Source organism: Cuculus canorus, chromosome 8, assembly GCF_017976375.1.
Source record: "Cuculus canorus isolate bCucCan1 chromosome 8, bCucCan1.pri, whole genome shotgun sequence".
In the NCBI taxonomy this organism is placed as follows: domain Eukaryota; kingdom Metazoa; phylum Chordata; class Aves; order Cuculiformes; family Cuculidae; genus Cuculus; species Cuculus canorus.
In genome coordinates, this window is record NC_071408.1 from 23,531,407 (window position 1) to 23,550,637 (window position 19,231).

Sequence of the window (19,231 nt, forward strand, 5' to 3'; positions counted from 1 at the left end):
AACCTTACTAATTTGCTTTTCTCTTCATCTTTTAGTGTTCTACAAATACATACAACTCATGTACACCTACCACTAGTTCAAGTACTGAGTTGTTTGGGGAAAGGCTTAAAGAAATTAAAGAAATAAGAGACAGAGAGAATGCAGACTTGGGTTTTTGGTCAGGTTGCAGCTCTTGTTTTCAACTCTGTTCTATTTTTTGAGGAAATATGTTTACAAATATTTAAATATGCTAAAAATAGTATTATTCATGAAGCAAAACCAAATTATATGGCTTCTTTTGGCAAAGATAAAAATCTGTATTCAGACTGCAGCTTTGCCCAGTTCACTTTGTTAATTCAGCAGAATTTCTTTGCTTCACTCACAGTCTTACTGTCTTTAACTTTTTAAAACACTCATGAAGATCAGTTTTCACCTCATCATGGAAGAGGAAGACAGGGATACAGCTGACAAATACATACAGATGTTAACGGTAATGATTCTTGTCCCTTATTCAGAAAACTCTTAATATATTTTCACCTGTACTGCCGCTGCTGTTAAAGTACAATCTGTGTCAATAAAAAGAAATTAAAGAGGTAGAGGTCTTCATATTTTTAATATATCTTTAGTTCCTCCATTGAAAAAAACCAAAAGCAAATCTAATATCTGACTTTTTTATCATCTTCTTGTTTTCTTGATTTTTTGTTTGTTTATTAGAAACCTATTTCATTGACTTTGAATGCAAATAAAGCTCTAGCTCTTATAAGATATGACAGTAAACTTCTGAAAGCTTTAAAATTCTTTCCAAATTGTGTTTGGGACACAAGCGCAGAGAAGCAGTGCTTTAAAATAATCTACTTTGTAAGTTTTATTCTATATCATATACAGGGAAATATATATATACGTATATTTGTACATGTTAAATATGTTCTAAATGAAAGGTTTCTCTCTATCTTATTAAGTAAATGAGGGGTTTTTTTTGGTGGAAGATTCCATAGTTAAAGACATAAACCAGCAATTTCTTGCTTCTATAGCACAACATAGTTCAGAGCTGAGATTAGAGAAACCCTGTAGAGTGGCTAATACTCGAGGGCATCCCCAACTAGAAAAGTATGTGAATTTAGGCATGGGAGGAAGGAAGGATCTGCTTTAAATTTAGTGTAGGGTCACTGAGTCTTAATGATAGATTAAACAAGGGAGGTGGAATAATGAATAGGGGTATGCAATGTGTAGCACTAATACCAGAAGTCTATGGTTTTCACTGGTTATTTAATGTCTTTTCCCATATGTTTCTGAATAGAGCAGGTTATGGCAGGGATGAGATAAGGAACAGCTTTGTTAGTGAATCATTAAATAAACTGAATTATCTTTTTAAAAATTTATATCTGTATAGGAGAGCTGCTTGTTAATAGGATAATTGGGCACCTTATATGCATATACCTCATATGCAGCAATATTAGTAACTATATTTGTAAGTGATGTGTGCATGTTGATATTCTTAAAATAAACTGTGCAGATTGTCTGCATCGTTTTCTTTTTCAAGATGAAACTATCAGACATTCCTTGGTTAAAGCAAAAATTAATTGCACGTTCTTTCTGGATACTCTAGATGTGAAGAAAAATCCCCAAAAGAAGTGGTAATTTGATAGACCTGAAAATGAAATGGAGGAAATACCAAGAAAAGTTTTTGTTAGTAAGAAGTTGACTTAATGGCTCAGTAAACCTTGTTTTATATTTTTTTTAACTTGAATTAAAAATATTGTCAATAGAATATCTATTCAAACTCAAAATAATTTATTAAATTCATACTTAGGGTGACTGAGAAAGACGTCACAGTTTATTTCGGTGTTGACTTCATACTGGTTTCTCACGTGTAGGAGGCTTCTAGCTACCTGATCCCAACAACCTGGGTGAACCAAGCAAGTGAACAATTGAGTTACTGATGGGATTCTGTGTGTGGTGATGATACCAGCAAGTCTTCAGAGAAAATGCACTATGCACGTCATTTTTTCTTTGGGTTACAAATGTTGATTGCAAGCTACACTGGAAAATGCAGTGCAAGTCACACAATAGCTCTGTCCTGTTGTTGCAGCAGTCATACAGTATTGATGAAATTGGTATTTTCATATCTGTAGCTTGTCTTCCTTTTTAGAAGCATCTTGTCAGCTGGCACTGAGAATAAAAGGGCTGTAGAGAAGTGCCTACTCATCTCTCTTCTCTAAGCAGCAGTCTTTCTGCAATCTTTAAAGGTGGTAAGAAGAAATACGTAAAACATTGAAGTTAGAGGAGTATTAGAGGACTTCTCTACTTGAAAGTACTGCACAACTCTGCACAGCTATAGTACTTTGCTTCAGAAGTTTGATAGATTGAACAACTTTTTCATACAGTGTCTAAATTTGCAAATATTGCCTAATTATTGACTATTTGCAAAATTTGAAGAGATTCTATATTGGCTGTAGTAGCCATAAATATGGTCTTTCGTAGAAGTGTATTTTAACAATTGCCTAGAGCCAAGCAGAAAACATGTAAAAATGCTGATTTTGTCACATTTTATTTATTAAAACAAAATTGGTAGATTTATCAGTTAAAATAAGGATTGTCTCTAAAGCATAGGTGATTTGTGCTTTTTTTAAGGCTGAAACTGAATCAGTTTTTATTCCGAAACCTGTTTGGGTAGGAGTGGAGGAAGATACTGTTATTCAAGGAAATGTGTTAAGGAGCATGTCTTGATATCATCATGTGAGATTTTTGTGGTGTGGAGGCAGTAGGATTTAGTCTCTTGTTGGACCAAAGTGAAAAGAAACTTGAAAGAGGAAAAGTTTTTTGATTTATTTTTTTTCAGTATGAATGCAAATGGTGCTTTTTACTATTACTAAATGCAGCAAGAATTGGACATCTAAATTCCATTCGTCTCCTTATTCGTGAAATAACCGTTTATTTTACCACTCATTGAAGTGACTGAAATGAATGCATGTGAAATGCACAAGTAGAAAAGTGATGAAAGACAGGTATAAGTACTTATCACGCTTAGGCTGTTACAAACCAGTTCCTTTTGAAATGAAGATGAGAGTGTTTGTCTTCAAATAAATTTGTCTACATTTTTCTTTTGTTCAGAACATGACAGCCATGAAAATGTAACAGATCTTTTCTCCGCTGCAAGAATCACGTTGACTCTATCACTTCTAGTGGTAATTCAAACCCTAGAAATAATCTTTAAGGTTTTTATGAGTAGGGACTTGGTTATATCCAGAATGTTCACTATGCTATAACTTAGTATGACAAATACTTCCTTAAAAACGAAACAACACAGCCAGTGCAAGATAGAGGGAAGATTAATACAGACTTCTGCTGAGAGTTTGCACACTGATTCTGACAAAGGAAGTGGAACAGATCGAAAGAGAGGAGCTTGTTTTTGTGGTAGTCTGAATATGGGCACGTGTGATATCAACAAGCTGGGATCAAGCCTCTTTAACTGATATGCGGATTTTTTCTTAATTCCCAAACTTGTTCATATTTTACCATTACCAGTAGGGAAAGTAGCTTCTAGACCTGGCTCTGGTAGGTCTTAGAGATGTTGGGATATGCAGTTAGTCTATTTAGTCTATTTATTTCTTTAATTTCTTTAAGCCTTTCCCCAATTTGTGTTTTCATGCAAATTTTAATGCAATAAATTGTGTTTTCATGCAAATTTTAAATAGCTTAGATCCAAGTTACTGTTTTCAATCAGGGCCTTAACTTCATGATCAGTGTCATGCTTTTGGGTTTTTTTTTTCCCTTCAAGTTACTGATTTATTCACTGAGATAATCTATTAGGTTTATCTATTATGTCTGCTGGGTATGCAATCTGTATGAAATTACTTGTCTCTTGACTTCCCATGATCTCTTTTGTCAAGATATAGCCCAGATATAAAGTGTTACCCTGATGCAGTCTTCTGTTGCCTTTAGTAGACCAGCTGTTTCAACTAGTGGTTTTCATATACTTTTTTTTTTAGCTCCAAAGATCATGGAGCTGGTATTAGTAATCCTGCTTTTCTATTTTATGCTTTTTCTAATCAGTCTTTCCTGCCTTCTTTCTACAGATACCTCAATTCATCTTGTATAATCTTTGTTATCTGTCTAGCTGCAGCTCTGTTACAGCCTTGTATGCTGCTGCAGCAGAGTCCAAAATAACCCTCTGGATGTCACTTAATTTTCTTACCATGCTTTGTGAAGCACTCTGAAATCTGCTGGGAAGCGGTTACTAAAGCAGTTAATAAAAGTAACGTTTTCTATAGTAAAAGCCAAGTCTAACTTTTCCGGCCAGATACAGGATCTTGCATGAGTATGGACTTCCAGAATTTGTCCTGATATTTGTAAAGGAGTCTTTTTCTTTAATAGAAATAAAATACCTATTGTTTGGCAATTTATCAGCACTTTAGGACATTAATGCAGCTGGAATTGGGATGCTAGCAGTCATGATCTTTTGGTAATTTTTCTGGTTTTTACAGCAAATTAGTATTCTTCCTTTGGGGAACAATATTAGATACTCTATTTACCCTTTGTTTTGCAACTGTGTGCATTGGCAAAACAGTAGTTGCCTCTTAATAGTGATCTGGTAATAGATGACTTAGTAGCAGTTGCCTGTTGTCTTTCATAATGTGCATAACGGTCCGTTAAAAGTTTTCACAGAGCAGTGCTGCTTCATTCAGGTTACTAGGAAGTGTGTTTTCTCAAATGACCATTCCTACTGAATGGAAAAACAAACTAGAACTTCAAAACTTATCTTTCCTGTGTCAGTAAACTGTATGTGAACAAACAAACAATAAACTTCAAGTATTATCATCAGTTTTATTTTGTTAGCAGAAGTCTTTAAGGCATTTTCAACTAAATTTGTAAAATTGTTTTGGCAGCAAGTCTTTGTTGTTTGATCTCTTTTAACCTTAACCACATCTTCCTTTCAATCTCTAATGTCACAGCTTGCTCACATGCTAATTCTTTTGTGCTCTATTTCAAACTCATGCTTGTGTGCTGCTAAAATAATTCTTTTCCTGTTTTTTTTTTTTTTAATACTCATGTTTCTTGCCTCAATTTCTTAAGAATGTGTTTTCCCTTCGTCTTCTATAAGAATTTGTTTCTTCTTTTAACCTTCTATTAAAAAATTCAAAGGGTCATGTGGTTTTAAGTTCAGAGGGGATTATCACAATTAGGTCTCCTAGGCACTACAAGCAATGGCTAATAATAATTATGTAGGCTGAACCTTTGCACAGTGCAGGCCATATAGCAGCAATCGGTAACTTCTGCATCAAGTTCAGAAGATTCTAACTTTGACCTAGGAATTAATACTCTTCTACAGGGATACCTAATTTTAGGTATTTAAAGACGGAGATCAGCAAAAGGGTTATTTTATTACTTGGAATTAAAATGTGGTTTTTTATCCTGGCAGAAAACTGAGGCACTGAAAAGTAAATCAGCATTCTGAAGACAGTGAAACAGTTGTATGTAGAACTTGAATTTCTATTTGTTTAGATATACAGAGAGCTATCTCCACTGTACTACAATGGGTCTCATGTATGTGTTTTTTAGGCATCAAGCAACCTCCTCATTTGAACTATACAAGACTCCATTATTCTCGTCTTTAACAAGTGTTTTTGTCTTTTTTAATAAGCTAGTCTTATTAAAATTATTTTTTGCTGCATTTTCTACATCCTGCATTGTGTAGCTGTGTTTCATGTTACGTGGGAGAGTTTATTTTCAGATATTCATACTGAGTATCCTCAGTAGGTCTTACAGAGAAGAGGTGGTGTGAGAGCAAAATGAGAGGCATAGGAAATACACCTAATATTTGCAACTAGCTGCAGCCTGGGAAAATGGTAGGTCTAAATCAGTGTCAAAAAGTAATATCTGGTAGTTTGAAGAGAGCTCAGATTAATCTCGAGCCTCAGACCTTGTCTGCGCAGGAGGCTGAATTTGAGAAAATCTCTTGCTAGTTCAGTGAGGATATAAAATGAGTAGATAATCTCTTTGTGGAATTGAACATTTTTGTTTTGTCTGATGACTTACCACGTTGGATGTAAATCTGGGCGAATGAGGCTGCAAGTGCTTAGTTGGGGAGGAAAGAATCCATATGCCTTTTTGGAAGTGGTACTGGGAAGTCAGCTCTCATGTCTAGCTTCTTATTTTCCTAAATGGGATAACTCATAATAAAATACTATGGTGAATCATCTCTCTGTTAAATTTGTTGTTTGTTTATGGAGTCCTCCAAAAACTTTTCTTCCCTTCTCCATTTTAAAATGTATAATAGCAAAATAACTTTGCCCTCAGATAATCAGCCACTCCGTCCTTCTTAGTAGTTACCTGTTTTGCCTCGCCTCGTTACTGAGATTGGAAATAGCATAAATTATTTGTGTTAAAGTATCATTTAATCCCTAAATAAATAAAGTTCATACTCCACCTTTCTAATTATTAGAGGCAAAATTCATTTACTTTAATCTCTTTTTCTAGAAACTGAATTAAAAGAATTGGAAACATCAAAAAATGTATATGCTGGGCTTTACCTAGTGTTTAATGTGACATAATCATCTTTGTTAGAACTCTTAGCAGCACAGTGTCATAAAAATCACACACTATTTTCCAGACCTAAGGTAACTTGAATGGTTATACCATGAACTCACCAAGCTTTTTAGTGAAGATACTGACACAACATTTACTGAGTACTACAGTACGATACAGCCTGGTTTTAACAGTAGGTTAAACTGGGTATATTTTGGTTCAAACACTGTTCCATAAAATCTGAAGTGAAAGTTGAACGTGTAAGTAAAATATCTTTAATTGCAGGAAAGTGGTACACAAACACTCAGCAGAAAATTTTCTGTTGATTTTTGTTGGGTTTTTTTGTGTTGTAACTTGCTGATGAACTCTGCTGTGTATGTGGTTGATGTAGAGTAGACGTCTGGGTTCTCCTAGGAGAAACCTTTCGGAAGATTTGAAATTGCACGTTGGTTTTAATTGGAAAATGAAACAGTCCTAATTAGAGGGAAGAGAATACTTACTTGCAGGAAATATACAGGTTTTGGTGCTCTTCACCAGCTTCAGTTTTACTTGCCATGATAGAATAAGCAAGTAGTATAGCTCAGACATTGACCTAAAACCAATTATGGTAGAATTTAATTTGCTGCGTTTTAATTCTGCAGCAAATTAAAATTTTCTAATTTAAATAACCTTCATTGTTTATATTTTATAATAATTTATTGTATTTGTATTGGAGATACAAAAATGCAAACAAAATTGTGAATGGAGAAGACTTATGCTATTCACCTCAAATGAATCTCGCATGAAGTGACCTGAGAGCTCTGGTTTGGGTGCTAATGTTCATTGTGGTTTATATACATGTAGCAAGTAATGTACTGTATCCTCCTGGCAGATAGCTGGCTAAGAATTACTGCACGTATCACTTTTTAAAGCTAAGAAATTCATTTTCTCATTGAGTGCTGATAATCTTTTCTGATAAAATGCAAAATACTTTTTCTCTGGGACAGTTTGGGGAAAAAATGAGAAAATTCTAAGTATGGGTCACTTGTTTTTTGTTTTTCATTCCTCTCCTTACTTCTTCCATTTCTGTCCTGTCTCTTTACTACTACTGTGGACCTAATCTATTGCAAGAGGTTGTGGCAAAGATGCTGATTCAAACACTTTCTCTCTAGTTTTACATCTTGTGAGTTTTTCATAGTTAGTCCATAGTTAACTGAAATCACACTTTTATCTGACCCATCATCTTTGTTCATAACAATGTGTAGCATAATGATGTTATGATTTGGTTCTTTCAAATTCACCATTTTATCACCTTGAATGCTTCTCTTTGCTTAGAAACCTAGTAGACTCTGTCCCTGTTTTCTGTTCCTCCTGGATTCTCCATGCTTTTTACTATCAGTTGGTGGAATTTTGTCTGACGTATATATTAAAAGCTTTCCTCTATAATATTGAAGACCATTGCATTAGCTGGTTTTGCCTCCTTTCTTTCCGTCTTTCTTGATTTTATTTCCCTTTGCTTTTGCTTACCTCGCATTTCTTTCAGTCGTTGCCCAATTCACATCATTACTGTCCCCTGAAAATTTTGCTTATTCGTCTTGGCTTCTTTGTTGCAATGTCAAAGTCAAGATTCTCCTTTTACTGTCACTGCCCCATGCAACCTTGCTCTGTCTGCATCTGATCTCATTTCCCCGCATCCCCCAACTCACATTCCACATTCCTCACAGTCCTCTGACTTTATTGCTCCTTTTGTCTGCCTTTCATGCACTCATTTTTGGACTGTCTTTCATGCTGCCTACGTGCCTGGAACAGTCTTTAGCATCTTGGCCAATTTGCAGCTTTGCATAAATTATATTTCCTAATAAGACTAACAAAAGTTCATTATCTACATTATTTCAATTAATTTTGTACCTGCCTAAGCAGAAAGCAGCCTGAGGGAAACTACTGTTAAACTTCTGTTGTGGTCTGTTGTGATTCAAAGATACTGATTCAGGCATGACAGTTCTTTGATGATTCAGTGTAATATTTCATTTTTTTTTTAACAATTCAGTATGTGTTTGGTTGGTTTTTTTTTTTTTTTTGTTTGACAGTAGATTTCAGGTTTTTCTAATTCAGAAATAAGAAGATAGCTACTTATTCCTGGCAAGTGAAACCACCAGAGGGTGGTCATCACCACATTACCTGGTATAGACTTCTTGCCCTGTGATACTTTTTACTTCATTTTATCCTTACTAATATGGATGTGGAAGGGCTTTGAATGTTGGATTAACTTCATACCTACAAAGCGTATCCTTTGTGTTTAACCGTCCTGGTAAAGCAACATCCATATCTACTTAAGAAAACAGTGAAAGATAAGAAACTAATGCTCTGCCTTTAGCTGCAGTTTTCTCAGAGTGATGGTTTCTTGGATGTACAGGTTTTCTTAATGTATTAAAAATTGTTTAGTATTTTAGCTCCATTCTGAGTAACACTAGTGGAAGTAAGCTGAAGTTAAAAAACATCACGTGCTTCTTCAGCATCGGTGTACAGATGCGAGGCAGGGTATTCTGCAGGAATTATACGTAACTTTCTAAGTACAATTGCATCTGAAGTAGATGGGGGATTTTTTTGGTTTAATTGGTTTTATTGATACTGTTCACAGCTGAGTTGTGGAATCAAATAGATGTGCCTTTCATTTGTTTTTAAATGATCTCATATATTCTAAAGATTATAATCTGAAGGGTGGCTGCCATAGTAATGTGCCAGTCGCCATGGCATCTGAACATTATGAAAAGAAATTCTGGGCTGCACAGAGACAATACCACCAATTAGTATTTCAAACTGATCAAAGGTGAGGGACCAAAATGTTTGTCAAGAAATGTAGCTCCATGGATGGCACTAGAAGTTAGTTTGCTTTACATAAATCTATAAAGATTCCAGCCCTCCTATCAATGTTGTCTGAATTTATAAATAAAAGCTTTGTCACAGACTTTGTCATTACTATGATAACTTTTTTCAGTTGCATCAGAGTATGGCTGTATGTCTTTATTCCACTGGCCTAGCGAAGAAGCAGTTTGTGGTTCTGCTTTTTGCAGATCTTTAGATTTTTTTTTTCCTCCTTACAGAATTTTTAACTTTAAATTGAAATTACATCAATAAATGAAGAAAAGGAGTTTTCTATGCTTGATGGGTAAATATTCCTAGTCTCTAAAATGTTTTGCAGTCTGCTTTTTGTAATACTATTCTAATTATCAAACAAACCTAAAATTAAATCGTTATTTAAAAGTAAGCTTATTTTATCTTAAATAATTGATTGTGGCTTGTTGTTTGAAAAAGGACTGCTTTGGCATGAATTCCAAATCCAGCTATGATTTTAACTCAAGCAGTTTGTTTAGTCAAACATTACTCTAATAAGTCTTACATGGTCCCCTACCCGACCAGGCCTGTCTATAACAACTAGTTTGTTCTGTGACGAGTTGCTCAACAGATGTCATTCTGGTAGAATAATGCAGCAGAATACTTGTGCGTTGGCTAAAATTACTTCAACTTTGATCACTTTTGTCCAGCACATCAGTCTGGCATTGTGCTTTATACCAACATAACACTTTACCCCGAGCATGCCTTTCAAGCTTAGAATAGCAGAGGAATGTTATTGAATTCAGTGCAGTTACAGATGAGTTAATGAAAGAAGGGAAATACTGTTTTTTTCATAATGCCTTTCTGTTGTACTTTGGAATTAAAAAGGAATTTGAGGAATGTGACTTCTGAGTTATTTTTCTTTACTTCTAATGGCTTTTTGAAAACAATATTATGTAGTTGTATTGATCCCACATTTCTGTAAGAAAGTTTCACCTTTTATTTCAAAACGTGTGGTTTTAGAGTTTTATAAAACTATTTATAAAACAGTAAAGAATTTTTTTATATGTAATTCAAGAACATTATCTCATGGGGACGTTTTATCCTGGTACTTAATGCAAGAAAACAAAAATACCAAGATCCGTATTCACAGATCAGTATTGTTACATTTTGATAGGCTGTTGTGGGGTTAGTATGGAGTAATGACATCTCTTTACCTTGATACTACTGCGAAACGAATACTGCTCAGCGGGCTACCTTCTTGTTAAGAAGCAGTGAAGAAAGGCTGTTTGTTTTGAACAGTAGGAATGAGATCATATGGCAAGTTCTAAAGAGTTTGGTCTTCTGTAATTCCATTTTTCACAGGTGCATGTGTGTGTACATATGCACATGTATATAAGAATATACCATATGTATGTATTTGAAATTAATTTAAATGAGTTTTAAATAATGAAGGTATAGTATTATTCTAAAGCATGGCAACTTGCTTAAATATGAAGAAGCACTATTATATGGAGTCTGCTTTCGTTGTTAGTAAGTACTTCAGCGTTCTGTATCTGAAGTTAACTAGTGTTCTTGTTTTAGTTTTTTTTTAATTAAAACATAGTTGTAATTTTTTTAAATTGAAACAGAGTTACCAGCTCATTCTCCCTGCAAAAATTCCTGAACAAAACCAAAATTAACATAAAATTTATCAGGTGTACGTGTAATTTACCAGTTTTACAAAAAAAAGAGAGAGATCTTGATGACTCCACAACATACAATGAGTGTAAAGCTGAGCTGAAAATCCAACATGTTATGAATCTGAAATGTCCGGATAAGGAAGCCACATCATCTGGCACCCATCCTTTAGTGAGTTGTAGAATCAGAGTTGGAAGTGATATATCTTGCTGTTCGATAATAAATTGAAGCCATTGTTTTCCACTCATCTGTGCAGAATATTTATATTGATAAAGCTTTGACCCGATAGTATTTAAATTATTATCTGCATAGCCTAGTTAACAATATTAATTCATAATCCCATGCCACTATATTAAAGCTGCCCAGAATTGTGAAGCAATCCTTCACTGTTTTCACTAAGGGGCACTGAATTCTCTCAATAGCATTTATTAGTTGGTGAACTTGTGCAGCAGCACCATGAGGAGTCCTTGAAGAACATGTCCCAAATCAACATTTGTGAGCAAGTGTATGTGTGGAAATCTCTGCCTCTTCCCTCATACCCCTTAGGATATTTACAATGATTAGAAGAGCTCTTTTCCCACTTCATGTCTGCACCTGTAGCCTTCACCCATGTGTTAATGTGCTTGAACTGTGTGCAAAATGTGTGTGGGGAGGAAAAAGGGTCCATACAGCATTTCTCTCTAAAGAGCTAAAAAGAGTTTTGGTACTTTTTCATTATGCAAACACATTTTTAGATTAATATCTTCTGCTAGATGTTGCATGGACATTCTGTACTAAATATAAAGGACAGATTTTGAGGGAACATATGCACATCTAATATGTTTGTATTACCATATTACCCTACTGTGTATTCAAACCTCAACTGTGCTATGGCAAGTGCTGATTAATAAGTAGGCTCGAGTGATGAAAAATGTCTGTGCAGTGTATCACTCTTTTTTTAATTGCTTTATGTCTGTTACAATGCTAGTTTAGAATCATCTTTCATTCATTTCTTGAATGTGAAACTTCTGAATGTAGGGATTATGTTAGTAGTTGGGGGTTTTTTTAACCATTTTTTTGTGTTCAGAGAAAGTTCTTAACTTGGGGTAAGTGCGCTGGACTGCAAGGAACGTGCTGGCTCAACGATCTTTTCCACCAACAACTATGTTTTGGGTTTTTTTCAGTTCACAGAATTAAAGGTAATACTCATAGCAGAAGTTAAAATACAATTAGTTGTTGGTTCTTCCCAGCTGACAAGTGAACAAATGAAAAGCTAAAGAAGGCATCAGTGGACAGGTTTTGGAGCAGTCTTGGCAATTGTGTTAAGTCAAATCTTGCCCATCTACCTCAATACCTTTTACTTTAATGTGTCAAACACTTGGTTAGTGTGTCTGTTACCATTACACTGTACTGCCCTCATAGGGCTGGGAATGGGACACAGAACTTCTGACTTTCTCACATATTGTCTAGTGAATGATTGTGTAAAGTATTAGTAAAATGAACCAAACCTTACTTTTATCTATTTGGGAATGTTTTCTTGGATGTAGTATAGGCTTTTGAGATCTGTACTTGAAAATTAAAATAGGCCTGTGAAGGTATGGGAGGACTTTGTATTCCCATGTAGCAGTTTTATGGAAGATAAACCAAAACCCAGCATTGCTTGCTGTAAGCATTTTATTGTCCACAGTTTTGATCCAGCTGGGCAATATTTACATGTGCTCATTGCTTGTGCGATCTTTACAGTCAGGTATAAGATATTACTCTGAATTTAAAATATCACTCTCTATCCTAAATAAAAAAAAAACTTCTTTTTGTGGTTTCATGAACTGCTTATCACAAAACCTCTGATAAAACATACCAGCTTTTTTATGTGTGAATGTTTTTGTGGAAAGAGTTTTGTAAGTCTTGCATGTTGCAGCATTCTTCCTGTATTTAAAATTTTCAACTCTTTCTTCCTTGCCTCCTCCCTTCCTCCTGACAACCATCATGTGAGAAGATTAATGGCAGCGACTTGTATTTTAATAGCATGAGAAAAGAGTTGATGTAAAAATTAGTTTATTTGCATTTTGTTAGTAAAGATTTGAAATGTGTTGTCTTCATTGAAAATGTGCTTATTAATTCCAATTTTCATGTTTAATACCCTCACTTATTTTTGGATCCTGTTTAAGAAACTAGTTGTATTTCTTATTGCATTAAATGTGGCATGGACCTGAAATTTTCAGGTGAAATAGAATGCATTAACCAGTAACACCAGTAACAGATTTTTTTTTATTACCTCCTTTATCCCCTCAATTTGTTCATTACTTTGAAATACTTTCTACTGTGCAAATTTTTTAATGGATTGTTTTACACATTTATAATACTTAAGTAATAATGAATCATTATGAATTATACATTATAGATTTTTTTTTCTTTAACGTAGTTTGTTCAGTTGGGTTCAGCAGCGCTGAAATTCAACAGTACTGTATGTAAACCTGTGGAACAGATCTGGATCTTGGAGTGTGGGAGGAGCCTGATTTACAATAATTGGAAAAAAAAAATAAAATAAACAGCTGGGGATTGTGATTAAAATAATGCAATTGCCCTTTATGCTTTTGTTAGTACAAGTTCTGATTTTTAATTTTTTTTTCCTTTTTTACTAGGTAAAGCGGAATGTGTATGACCTAACTAGTATCCCTGTCCGTCACCAGTTATGGGAAGGCTGGCCTCCGTCTGCCACAGACGACTCGGTAAATAGCCTTGGTTCTCATTTAATTTCTCTCTACAAATAACTGATTTTACTTGTTTTTTTTGATCAGAATCACCCAATAGCTTTTAATGGCCTTTTTGCAGTAACTTACTATAACATAATAATTTTGGAATTTGAGGAGATCTTTTGCAATGATTGAACTTCAGGAAAAGTCCTGTTTTTCACACATATTCTGACTGTAGAAGATATTTTCCTCATCTGTGTCCATTGGATCACTGGCACTCTTAAGCTTGTGGCTCGCTTTAAGCGGGAGATGTTCCTGTTAAAAAAAGTGGAGAGAGCTTCACTTGCTTTTAAAGTATCTACTTTGGTTCTTGCTGGCTCAGTAAAAATATGTGGACATTTGGAAGATTACATTTCAAAATATTAAATAACGTGTATACAGTACAATATCTATTCAGTTTTCAAGTGTATTTTGCAGGTTTTAGATTTACCATTATTTAGAAATGGAAGGAAACCTTAGCTGAAATCAGTGTGTACCCTCAGTAACAGAATCATCTGACAGTAAATTTCCTACAAGTTCATTAAATTGTTGGACTTCACTGCAGAATTCCCTTAAATATTAGACTTGCTTCCTTGTGTGGTTGTCCTTAGTGTGTTTTACAGCATGTCTTTCAGTTTTGCTCAGATAATTTTCTTCTGATACCAAGTTCCAAATGCCAGTTAGTGAGGTCTGCCTTTATTTAAAAAAGAAGAAAAGGCTGAAGTAGTTATGTACTTGTGTTGTATGTAGATTTTGTGACCTGAGAAAAATATGGAAAAACTAAGATTTCTGTTTTTTTAAAAAAATAAAAATGTTCATTTAAAGTAGAGGTTGAACTTGAGCATTCTACAAAGTGAAAATGGAATTGGGATTTGCTTTCTCTACATATTAGCATTATCTTCAATGCATTACTTTCCTGTCCATTTCTACTCTCTTCTTGTAAAGGGAGAATTGCTGTTTGCATTACGACTGCTGCTTTTTTAAAGGATTTATGCCAATCAAAAAAAGGAAAAAAAAGGCAAAGACTGTCTGAATTTCTAATATACTTGTAAAATATGTCTGTGGTAGTGTTTGCTGAAACAGTAGTTAAGTATGAGAGAGGTGGGTAAATCTATGTCCATGTATTCAAGAGCATATCTGAGACAATAGATGTAAGATCTGAAATAACAGCATGGTGTCATGTGGTAATTACAGTCTTTGAAATGTGGATCCATTTTAACATTTTATTAGTTTACATTAGCCCAAAAAAGAATTGGAAACTCAACACTTCTAATCCGTTTTCCCACAGCTGTTAGGTTTTCCCGTATTTCCCCCCACCCCCATTCTTTTGAATAGGATACCTCACATATGTAAAACTCATAAGTCTGTTTTTACAAGTGACATTGTTGCAGGTGAATTTTTCCCCTTTTCATCTTTAATGAAATCGGTGAATGTTGAGTCATCTGCTCCAAAGCAGGAGAGTCCTCAAAGCTCACTGCTTGAGTCTGGTGCAGCTGAGACTTGTCAGCTGTGTAAACAGATTTGAATGTGTTACCAACAAAAATATAATTAATTTCTGTCTAAAATTAGAGGTCATAGCTTATTGTTTATAAAGATTTAATGTTAGCAATGGCTATGATTCTGTGATCTGAACATTTTTTCCTTTGCAAATTAGATATATTTGGTAATAGTTACTCCAGTAATTAGTCATGATGTCTTTAGTTCAGTGGCAAATCTCTAAAATCACTTTTTCCATTATGAGTTTTTAATTTGCGGTGTTGTATAGTACTTTGTTGCAATTAAAGAGTTAAAGAAAGACTTGATTAAAATACTTTTTCATTTACGTGTTATGCTGCATAAGAAATACTTTGTAATACCACAGGAGGTTTTTTCAGTGCAGTTCTCGTTAACCTTTGGCTTAGCAAACAGGACAACTAAATAGACTTCGCATAATTGGATTCCTGTATCATCTTATGAACCTGACAGACCACAGTGTTCTGACATTATCAGGAAATTTAGTGGAGTCAATAGTCATTTAAAACATTGTTGCTTCATCTCCCCTCAGAGTTAAGATATGTTCTCTGCTTGTACTATCTAATGAAATATGAGATACTGTATGAATTGTCAATAACTCTTTCAGATCCTTTTGCACTTTCACCAGGGAAATGGGTATCAAAACCTCCACATGCAGGAGAATGTTTTCATGCTGTGACAGTTTGATTGTGGGAAACAAGGCCTATGTAGACTGTGGAAATCTCTTTACACCATTCAGCAGGAACATGGTTTTAGTTTTTATCATGTCTGAATAATTTTAACGTCAGGAATTATATATGTTCTTCTCCTTAGAGTTCAGACAAAGTACGTGTATGAGTTTAAGTATTTTTTTTAACACGTGTACAGAAGTAAAACTTTAATCACATTAAAAGCTTAATTTGTCTAGTTTGGGGTATATATATAATTTAAATAGTTTACAGTTTGTTTTCAATCTTTATTTTTATTGTAGCTATAGTAACAACATTAATGTTGCTGAGCTTGTATAATGAAAACCAAGCCAGAATGATTTACTAACATTTCTAAAATATAGCAAAAAGAAGTGGAATACATTTGTGGAACTTCTAAACTTCCACTGGTAGTTGCTGCTGTTGCCGAGTGAAATGAGCAACCTTCAAATACGTGTGCATATAAAAAGAGATCTGACATCAGTCATAAGTGTTTTAGCTACTGTTTATACATGAAATCATTGTGATTTTATTTATGTTAGAACAGATGACTTTTTGGATATTAGCTTTGCACATGTATGCTTGAGGTAAAAATCCACCCCATCCCCCTGTTTTTTTGTTTATTATGGTAGGATGAGTTTTTGTCTCTTATGTTTCTGTTCTTTTTGGTAGTGTAGAATAGCAACACTTACTTGGAAAGAAGGAGAGGGGTTGTTTTTGGGCTGTTTTTGTTCTCAGTATTTAAGCCAAAACTTTTTTATTAATTAGTTCATTATTTTAAGTCTTGTCAGCATAGTGATGAGAAATGTCTGCTTCTTCATAATTAACGACAGTCACCTTGTTAAAAAGGAATACGTTTCTGCATTAAAAAGATGTAAAACGTTTTGAATTAGGTTTGGGAGGGGAAAGGGAAGAGAGAGAGAGGGAGAGAGAACGAGAGAGAGACAAAGACAGAATGAAGTGCTCAGTGTTCTAACTATGCGCTCACATGCAGATACCGTACAGAGGAACTCAGCATCCTTCTTTCCACTTACTGCCGATAACGCTTTGTTTTCCCCAAACAGTACAATTGGTCAAGACTTCGTACCCTCTCCTCATTTCAAGACAAGTTACTGTGCTGCCTCTTTGTATAGAGAAGCCAAACAATATTAGTTTAGGCAGAAGTAGGTCTACAAGAAGTTATTCAGCTGCACTACTGAAGAGTCGCATTTCAGATGTGTTGTGTGTAGCCACAGACGTTTTGAGTTTCTGCATCATCCCCTGTGAACAAGACCACCTTCAGTTCTGTGGTGGCTGTGGCAGATGTGGTTGACATTCCCCTTAGCTGAATTTAATAAAGACTTCTAGGTAATAATCAAAATTCTCAAACAATTATGCATGATCTAATTAGCGGTGCTGTTATGTTTAGCTTTTTCATTGCTAAGTACTAAGCATAGTCTGTCTGCACAGGCAGAAATTAAGAATGCCAATAAATAGCGTTCTAGTACAAAGTCAAACCATTTATGACAATTTTTGGCTGATCTCCAGATTTTTGAAGAGGTTGAGTATTAAGCATCTGAGTAATTAGTATTTGAGAGTATATATTTCTTTCCCTTTCCAGATGTTACAAAGGGTTTCTGAACAGAAAGTTCGTTACTGCATGCTGTTGTTGTGATAAGAGAAAAAGTCGTGAGGTTTACATACACTGGCAGTTTAATTGTAATGGATGCCATGTCTACAGCTACCAAATCATTTAGAATTTTCCCCCTGAACTGATATGATGAAAGAATGAATAGTCCTAACAGATAAAGTCTCTATTGATCAGAAGAATAAAATTGACTATCTTTAAATTAAAATACGTACTTAACTATTTTTTTCTGTGTGAGAATATCTTAATTATAATTTGGATTATCTGCAGTGTTAATTGTTTAGTATGTTACTTTTCTTCTGTGACTTTTGTCAATCATTTGCAGTAGAACAGTAGAGTATATATGACAGAATCCTTTTAATTTTCAATACGTAGAAGAATACTTGCAGTCTGCTTTGTTATGTGGGTTCAGGAATATGGTATAGTTTTGAGTTACAGAGTCATTTGGTAAACAGTTCCTAAATGTCTGTATTTTAAATAATCTTCTGACTTCGACTTATGCATTGCTTGGATGGTTTTATGTGGATGAAGTATGATGAATCATGTTTTTTCCCTAGAATAAACAGGGAGGTTACAGTCATTCATGCACAATTTTTTTTACCCCCTCTTATCCATTTTCTATTTATAATTATTAAGATAAAGTAATTGAAATTAATTTAATTTATGTAAAAATTACCTTGTCAGAGATAACCAGTTTATCTTTGTACTTTTTTATCACAACAGAATTTATTTAGGATTGTCCAGTTTTAAAATGTAAAGTAACTCAATTGAAGTGATCTGCACCTGTCGCATTCCTTTTGGGAAGGGTTTTTTCCTCACTGCATAATAAATCTTATGGAAGTGCAAGCAGTGCACACTGAAGAACAAAACCCATTGTATTGTTATATTAAAAGTACAAGTCAGTCTAGTAGTGTGTGATTTAAAAAAAAACCTAAACCCAAACAAATAGACAAAAACACAACAAAAAAACGCTTTCAGTTTTCAGCATTCTTAACCGTGTTGGGTCCTGATGGAAAAAATCATTTGTTGTGTTCTGCTTGCACTTCTGCTTCTTGTCGTCCAGTTTTAACGTTGCCTTTTTCAGCTGTTAGAGATCTTGGAAATGAAAGACGTAGGAAATGCGCTCTTTGCTCTGGTTGATGCTAAGGATATTTGGATGGCAGTAGCCGTGATCTCAGAAATCTGTGAAAGTTAGGATCACCTTTCTTAGTTATGGTAAAAAGGGTTCTGGTTTTCATAACTCATTTCCTCCCAGAATTTAAATGGTCAATAAAATCATAGAATTTTGAAACTAATCTTATGTTTCTCATGGGGAAGAGTAGCAGGATTGATTTGGAGATACACAGGTGTATTGGAAGTTAGTGAGGCGGTGAAAGTGTTTTATGACTGTTCTGATGGGCCAGTTTGTTATCATGGATCAAACAAATTTCGTCTTTCAGAGCAGGTGCTTCTGTTAATCTCTTATCTTTTGGGGAAAGAAGAAACTTCAAAGAATTGTGCTTAGAGGGGAGTGCAGTTGACTCTAGATGTCTCATATTTTCCTAACCACAACTTGTCTAGAGCATTGATGGTTTTGCTGAGATAGTCCTCCTATCTGAAAGTACAGGGCCTTTCTTTAGAAGAGCAGATCCACATGGCGTTTGTTAGTGAGTTGTGGAGGGCCTAAGGAAAATTCCCATAAACAGTGTGCTAGATAAAAG

General features: G+C 34.7%; 1 protein-coding gene across 2 annotated transcripts in view; it reads left to right on the forward strand.

Annotated features, from left to right (window-relative positions):
* Window positions 1–19,231, forward strand: part of FAF1 (Fas associated factor 1) — a 176,387-nt gene that overhangs the window by 75,280 nt on the left and 81,876 nt on the right. For both annotated transcript variants that reach the window (XM_054072454.1, XM_054072453.1), the window contains one exon: window positions 13,617–13,703. In XM_054072454.1, coding sequence (XP_053928429.1) covers window positions 13,617–13,703 — 87 coding nt within the window. The remainder of the gene's footprint in view (window positions 1–13,616; window positions 13,704–19,231) is intronic.